We start from the raw sequence: 7,660 nt of genomic DNA on the forward strand, positions 1-7,660 counted from the left end.
CCAAAAGCCAGCCGCCGACTGACCTGGTACCCTGCCGAGCCAGAAGCATCCCAGCTGGCCTGGGAGCCCTGGCCATGCCAATACCCAACCAACCAGGGGGACCCTAGCAGGAAAAAAGCCAGCTGGTCGCTAGAGACCCTGCCAGGCAATAGCTGGCTGGCCACGGCCTTGGAAGCCCTGCCAGGCCAAAAGCTGGCAAGCTGACTGACTCGGACAGCCCTGCCAAGCCAGAAAACTCCCAGCCGGCCTGGGGGCTCTGCCAGGTTAAAAGCCAGCTTGTCAGCCAGGGAAGACCTGCACGGTTAAAAGCTGAGTTGCTGGCTGGTCTGGGTGATCCTGCCTGTTAGAAGCATCCCAGACAGCCGGGGGGGCCCTGCCAGGCCAATAGCTGGCTGGCCAGACAAACGGGGAAGGCCTGACAGGCCCAAAGCCATCCAGTCGTCTGACCTGGTTAGAATTGCCAGGCCAGAATCCTCCCGGCCGGTCCGGGAGACCCAGCCAAGCAAAAAGCTGGCCAGCTGGGGGCCCTGCCAGGTCAGGTGCTTCTGGTGGACATCAGCCAGAACGGCGCCACGTTTGGACGGGCTCCTCAGCGGGGAGGTTTGCTTTTGGCAATGGAGCGGTGGCCGTTTGCCCTGTCCACGAAGCCAGCAAAAGCTGAATCCCCCCTCCTACCTGGCAGGGACTCCCTGCGGGGCTTGAGGTGGTGCTATGAGGCTATGAGGTTTGAGGCCAGGTGAAACACGGGCCACCGCAGAGTCACGGTCCCATCCTCGGTCCGGATGTCTTTGGAGACGGTGTCAAAGGAGCCGAAGGTGGGAATCCAAACCCCCTGCAAGTGGAAGAGAAAGGAAGGGCGGAAGGGTTATGGGACGGCTGGAGGAAGAGCCGCAGGGGCTCCAAGGTAGGGACAGAGCTCAGGAGCCCTCTCCCCTGTTCAGAGGCACGAGCCATGGCATCGGAATGACTTTGGGAGGGGGCTGCACGGTCCTCTCCTTCCCCTCGCCTCCCAGATGCAGCACAGCAGGCGGGGCAGAAGCAGCCTCATGGGATCCAGAGGCTTCCAGAGAGCGGGATCAGCCGTGAGACACGGCAGTGCCCAGCACAAGTGATCGTGCATTTGCAGGAAGGCCGTGGGATGCCCAGCTGAGAAACGTGGGGGGAGTTTCCTGCTTTGTGTGGAGGGGAAGACTGGGAGGAAGTCCAGGCTGAGCTGGACAGGGAGAGGAGGAACCCGACAGCCAACACACCTTCTGCCCCAGGAGCTGCTCCCGTACGTAGGCGGCCACCGCATCCCAGACGGCAACTCGCTCTGGAGGGCAAAGGAAAAGCAGGTCACACTCTGCATCTGCCGCTTCCCGGCAGAACTCAAATCAGAAAAAAAGAACTCAATCCAGAAAGCAGAGACAAAAGTGCTCAGCCCATCCTGAAGATCAGGGCACACAGAGCACCAAAAAAGAACACACCTCCATGCAGAGCCCTGACAGGGGGCAGCCAGGCCTGAAGTGAGGTGAGGGAGGGGTGGAAGCAGGCTCCAGGCCTCAGCCAGACAAGTGAACTGCTTCCACCTGTTCTCCACAGCAGAACCAGGTCTCATGAAGTTTAAAGACCAGTCGGCCTGGGGGCGGACCCTGCCGGGCCTAAACTGGCTGGTTGGGTGAGCCCTGCCAGGCCTGATCTTCTGAGCCCTCTGCCTGAGAAGTTGGAGCGATCCAAAGCCAGATGTGGCAGCCGGGATGCTCTGCCTTGGGGCTGCGTGGAGCGGCTGCACTCAGCCCTTGAGGGAGATCCTGAGTCTTTGGAAAAGCTGGCCGACTGGCTGGGGAACCCTTACAAGGCCCGAAGCCTCCTGGCCGGCCAGTTGGGCCAGGCCGAAAGCCGGCTGGCCGTTCAGGGGAGCCCTGCCAGGCGAAAGGCGGCCGGCCTGGGAGGCCCGGCCAGGCCAATAGGCAGCCAACCAGGGGGACCTACCAGGAAAAAAGCCGTCCAGAGACCCTGCCGGCCAGTAGCTGGCTGGCCAGCTGGCCGAGGAAGCCCTGCCAGGCCAGAAGACTCCCGGCCGGCCTGGGAGGTCCTGCCAGGTTAAAAGCCAGCTGGCCGGCCCGGGGGGCCCTGCAGGGTTAAAAGCCGGTTGGCCGGCTGCTCTAGGTAATCCTGCCTGGTTAGGAGCATCCCAGCTGCCTGCGGGTGCCCTGCCAGGCCGATAGCTGGGGGAAAGGCCTGACAGGACAAAGCCATCCAGCTGACTGACCCGGCCAACCAAGGAGAGCTGCCAAACCAAAAGCCCCCTGGCCAGCTGGGGGCATGTGCCAGGACAAAAGCTGGCCGGCATGAATGTGGGGACCCTGGCAGGTGGGTGGCAGCAATCCAGACGTGTTGGCGGAAGACTCCTCAGGCAGGCTGTCTCACACCAAGTGCTGATGCAGTTTCACTGAGTCACATGCCAGAAGTGGGAGCCTGGATGGTCTGCCTTGAGGCTGAGTAGACAGGACTCAGCCCTTGAGGAAGATCTACTTGTATCGTTTATGAAAGCTGTTGTTGGCCTCAAAGTGACCTGAGGGCATGAGGCCTTGGCTTTCTGCAATTTGGGCACGGCACCTTCACTTCATGGGCTTTTTCTGCTCCCTGTGCTTCACCAGGGAAGGTCACACGTTTTGCAGCCGGCCTGGGAGCCCCGGCCAGGCCAACGGCTGGCCAACCGTGGGGACACTAGCAGGAAAAAAGCCGGATGGCCATCCAGAAACCCTGCCAGGCCAATAGCAAGCAAAGAGCTGGCCAGCTGGGGAGCCCTGCCAGGTCAAAAGCCAACCGGCTTGTGATCCAGCTAAGACAAAAGAGACGCTGGATTTCCTTTGGCATCAAGTAAAGCATCGTGAGACGCTCTGATGCCCTCTCACAATTCTTTCTCCCTCCCAGCACAAGAGCTGGCGTAACAAGACGCAATGACACTGTCCCAGGCATTCTGGAGATGTTTAAAGCTTTATTGACACTTTTGCCCCTCTTCATTTCACTCTAGATCTCCTTGTTTGGCCTGGAGAAGGGAAGGCAGCGGGGTGACCTCATTGCAGCCTTCCAGTACATAAAGGGAGCCTACAAACAGGAGGGGAGCCAATTCTTCGATAGTGTAGCTAACGTCAGGCCAAGGGGAAATGGTTTTGAGTTGAAGATGGGATGTCAGATTGGAGAGTGGTGAGATGCTGGAAGCAGCTGCCCAGAGAGGTTGTGGATGCCCCGTCCAGCCCTGGAGGTGTTCAAGGCGAGGCTGGATGGGGCCCTGGGCAGCCTGGTTTTGTATTGGATATGATGCAGATGGGATTCATGCATCTGTTTTGCAGCCTCCAGTTGAGTTCTGCCTGTCCTGGGCACCCCATGCCCACATCAGTGTGGGTAGGGTGTGCCCTTCCTGCGGGGTGGGGCTTTGGTCTTCGGAGACTGACATCTGGGAGACCCCGTTTCTTCGTTTATGGGTGGCAGCGATCCAGAGCGGTTGCTGGAAGACTCCTCAGGCAGGCTGCACGCACCACGAAGTGGTGGCGCTGCCATGTGCTCTGGTGTTTCCTGCACGGGCCTGGTCTTCCTTGCCCTCTTGCGGAGAAGTTTCACTGAGTCGCATGCCAGTGGGAGCCTGGATGGTCTGCCTTGAGGCTCCGCAGACTCAGCCCTTGAGGAAGATATTGAATCTCTTCGCAGAGGTGTTGTTGGCCTCAAGGTGATCTGATGGGGTGAGGCCTTGGCTGTCTGCAATATTCGCGCCGCACCATCACAGTGAGCTTTTTCTGCCCCCAGTTCTTCATCAAGGAAGCTCACGTGTTTGGTTCCCAGTGCTCGGCGCAGGTCTTGTTGGCTTGATGTTCCTGCCTCCCTCTGCAGCTGGCAGCTCACCGGCTGCTCTTGGGCTACAGGCACTCTCTGGATCGCTGGCAGCAGACTGAAAGGACAGAGCGGGAGGGGTCCGCGTGAGTGGCTGATGGCTTGGGGGCCGCATGCTGCAAGCCTGAGCCAGGAGCCTCGGTGCAGCGCAGCCCTCCCCACAGACTGCTCAGCGGCTGCCCCGTGGCTCTCCTGAGATGCACAGAGGGGCCAGCCGTGTGAGCTGGGGGGCTCCTGGCGTCCCCATCCCCGCACGGTAGGTGCTGCGTTCTGCACTGTTGGGCGGCCACAAACAGTGACCCTTTGGGGTTGGGGAATGGGCTCTCGTTGGGTCACATCCCAGCCCGGAGCCTCCAGCCTCACCTGGACGTGGAGCTCTCCTTCAGCAGTAAGCTCCTTATCCGTCTGAAGTGTCCTCCATCAATGCTGTCTGTGCTCAACCGTTTGATGAAGGTTGGACGGCCAGCAAATCTCACTGGAATGGGGAAGGCAGAGGAGATTCACCATCAGCCCTTTAGCTCACTCACAAGGCTGATGGTCAGCAGGGGATTTCCCATCTCAAGTATGTTGCCCGTGCCGCGGAAAGGAACTGGCAGCTGTTTTACCTTTCTTGCCCTGGTCAAGAGGTGGCAAAGTGGCTTCTTTCTTTGGCGTCTCCTGACCAGAGATGCTTCCTGAAGACTTGCGGCGTATTGCGGGTGGTGGTCTGGGTGCAAACTCCATTTGAAACCTGCAGGCAAGGAGACGACAACGACCGGTGTGACGCTGCGCTCCAGCAATCCTTGTTGCTCTCTCTGCTGGACTGCTACCAGGCCTATTTTCATGCTGCATTAAGCACACTACGTTCTCAAGTCTTGAGCAGGGTCAGTCGGGATAGGTGAGGGGGAAATATTTTCAAAGGGCAGGAGGGAAGACTGAGATTGGGTATAAGGAAGAAGTTTTTGACAGAAGGGTGGCGAGGCACCGGAACATCCTGCCCAGAGAGGTGGTGGGTGCCCAGACGGGCATTCGAGGTCGGGCTGGACCAGGCTCAGAGCAGCCTCATCTGGGGGTAGGTGTCCCTGTTCCCTGCAGGGGAGTGGGACTGGGTGCCCCTTCGGGGTTCCTTCCAGCTCAAATCATTCTAGGATTCTATGACATATGCTGATGGGCAGGACAGTCATGGACACAAGGAACAAGCGCTCCGGAACGAGAGCTGAGCAGCTGCATCAAACAGCAGCCACAGCCACCACCGTACTCACGTGGGAAAGACGACAAGGCAGCCGGAGTGCACCAGGGAGGCCACCGGTGCCACCCGAGACACCACCACGTTCAGCAGCCAGGGGGCCTGCAGGGGAGAAACGGGGAGGATGTGGGACGTCCTTGTCACGGCTGAGGCACTGGGGACACGAGGAGCCCAAGGCAGGGAGAGCTAACAGCAGCACAGCACCTGCACGGCCCGAGGAGCTGCCAGGTCCTGGTGGGCCGTGTGCGGGCACAGCAAGGCTCACGGCTCTGCCTGGGCCATGGAGAAACTGCAGCTCACCTTGAAAGTAGCTCTTCTGAATTTCTCTTTCCCTGACAGCTGCTCCAGGAAGTCAAAGAAGAATTTCATTTGGAAGGTCAGTCCGTCTATGAGGAGCACGCCGATGTCCTTTAGGACAACGGCAACGTTCTCCCCATTCTGCAGACAGCCGGAGAGCAGGGCCACGGTGCTCTGGATGCCGGTCCTGAGTGTCGCCCAGCTCAGAGAGGCAGCTGCGGCCGCCTTGCTGTATTTCATGGGCTCCATCTTCCTAAGGACTGAAAAATGCGAGGGACAGAGTTGATGATACGGTTGGTTTTCTGCAGGTGCTTCCCTAGAAGTGCTTCTGGTGGACATCAGCCAGAACGGCGCCACGTTTGGACGGGCTCCTCAGAGGGGGAGGTTTGCTTTTGGCAATGGAGGCGTGTGGCCGTTTGCCCTGTCCACGAAGCCAGCAACAGTTGAATCCCCCCTCCTACCTGGCAGGGACTCCCTGCGGGGCTTGAGGTGGTGCGTAGCTATGAGGTTTGAGGCCAGGTGAAACACGGGCCACCGCAGAGTCACGGTCCCATCCTCGGTCCGGATGTCTTTGGAGACGGTGTCAAAGGAGCCGAAGGTGGGAATCCAAACCCCCTGCAAGTGGAAGAGAAAGGAAGGGCGGAAGGGTTATGGGACGGCTGGAGGAAGAGCCGCAGGGGCTCCAAGGTAGGGACAGAGCTCAGGAGCCCTCTCCCCCTGTTCAGAGGCACGAGCCATGGCATCGCGAATGACTTTGGGAGGGGGCTGCACGGTCCTCTCCTTCCCCTCGCCTCCCAGATGCAGCACTGCAGGCGGGGCAGAAGCAGCCTATGGGATCCAGAGGCTTCCAGAGACCGGGATCAGCCCTGAGACACGGCAGTGCCCAGCACAAGTGATCGTGCGTTTGCAGGAAGGCCGTGGGATGCCCAGCAGAGAAACGCGGGGGGAGTTTCCTGCTTTGTGTGGAGGGGAAGACTGGGAGGAAGTCCAGGCTGAGCTGGACAGGGAGAGGAGGAACCCGACAGCCAACACACCTTCTGCCCCAGGAGCTGCTCCTGTACGTAGGCGGCCACCGCATCCCAGACGGCAACTCGCTCTGGAGGGCAAAGGAAAAGCAGGTCACACTCTGCATCTGCCAGTTCCCGGCACCGCTACCGCTGCCAGGCGGGAGCCAGGCGGCAGATGGAAAGTGCCGTCTCCGTGCCGAGGTTGGCTGCAGCACCGCTCCTGTGCTGGCCGTGGACCCGTGTACCTTTGGTGTCGGTGCATGTGGGACTGGAGGCACGCCCCGCTGCGGGGCTGACCTCGCTCCTCCTGTTCCGCCTCGCGCTGGCGGGTCGCTCCTTGTTGGCGCCAGCCATGCCGGAGCTCATCCTTCAGATGCGTCTGCTCTCTGCCAGATGCTCCTTCAGGATGCGGGACCCACCGCCGCGCTCTGCCTTTATACCCCTCCCGGGTGCCCGTGTCACAAACGTCGCCACGGCGACGCGATGACAGCGTGGCCGGTGCTGGCCGCTGCCCATTGTGACGCTGGCACCGGCAGCCTGCTGCCCGGCCTGTCTGGGAGTGCTGAGCCCTCTCTGCTTTCTCTTTTCTTTGCTCTCAATGTACTATTACTCGTTTTCCTTTAGTGGCCGTCGCCTGAATCGATCTTCAAGCAGGTGATGCGGAAACAAGTCCTGTTCCAAAGGGCTCTACCTGTAACGTTGAAAGCCCGTTGTCAGAAAGTTGCTTCGTTTTGGCTGGAAGTCGTTGATTCCTTGTTGGAACGCCCAATAAATGACCCGGCATCCATCCTCTGCGTCACTGTTGTGACTCCATGGCTCCCGCGACCCTGCCGGGCAGGGAGTGCTTTGTTTGTGGGATCCCAGAGATTCGCTTTCCTCGCAGCCTTCCAAGAGGGATGAGACATTTCACACGGACATTGTGGGCAGTGGTTGGAAATATCCAAATAATTTTCGAGGACGGTTTCTCTGATAAAGCAGATTTTATTCGCAATTGCAATGGCGGGCCTCCCGCAAGCAGGACAGCACTCAGAAAACAGTGCTCCATCTTTATCCCCTATTGCCCGACGCTGATCTCTTTCTGCCCTGGTTCCTCACTGGCTGAGTACTGCAGGTTCACACTCTCGCTTCACTCATCATACAAATACCAAGTAAACACAAATCTTTGCCGCCCACACCCAAATATCTTGATTGGTTAATTGCCTTCTAACCATCGCTTTCTTAACAAACATTTGGTCGTAACTTTCGGGTGTCTGTTTGACAA

At 59.2% G+C, this 7,660-nt stretch overlaps 1 protein-coding gene and 1 long non-coding RNA gene across 2 annotated transcripts; one reads left to right on the forward strand and one right to left on the reverse strand.

Annotated features, from left to right (window-relative positions):
* Nucleotides 1-721: 721 nt before the first annotated feature.
* Nucleotides 722-1,387, forward strand: LOC146541858 (uncharacterized). Its single transcript, XR_014880827.1, has 2 exons — nucleotides 722-904; nucleotides 1,014-1,387. It is a non-coding gene; the product is annotated as an uncharacterized LOC146541858 (long non-coding RNA).
* A 1,991-nt stretch (nucleotides 1,388-3,378) lies between these two features.
* On the reverse strand, nucleotides 3,379-7,307 carry LOC109364867 (uncharacterized). Its single transcript, XM_085215489.1, has 6 exons — nucleotides 6,645-7,307; nucleotides 6,427-6,488; nucleotides 5,854-6,007; nucleotides 5,396-5,652; nucleotides 5,112-5,197; nucleotides 3,379-3,928 (listed from the first exon to the last, which is right to left on the reverse strand). Exons 1-6 carry the CDS (start codon nucleotides 6,763-6,765, stop codon nucleotides 3,379-3,381), a joined length of 1,230 nt encoding a protein of 409 aa, XP_085071615.1. The 5' UTR covers nucleotides 6,766-7,307.
* Between the last annotated feature and the right edge of the window lie 353 nt (nucleotides 7,308-7,660).

The sequence above is a fragment of the Meleagris gallopavo genome, unplaced genomic scaffold (assembly GCF_905368555.1).
Source record: "Meleagris gallopavo unplaced genomic scaffold, MGAL_WU_HG_1.1 scaffold_57, whole genome shotgun sequence".
Lineage (NCBI taxonomy): Eukaryota > Metazoa > Chordata > Aves > Galliformes > Phasianidae > Meleagris > Meleagris gallopavo.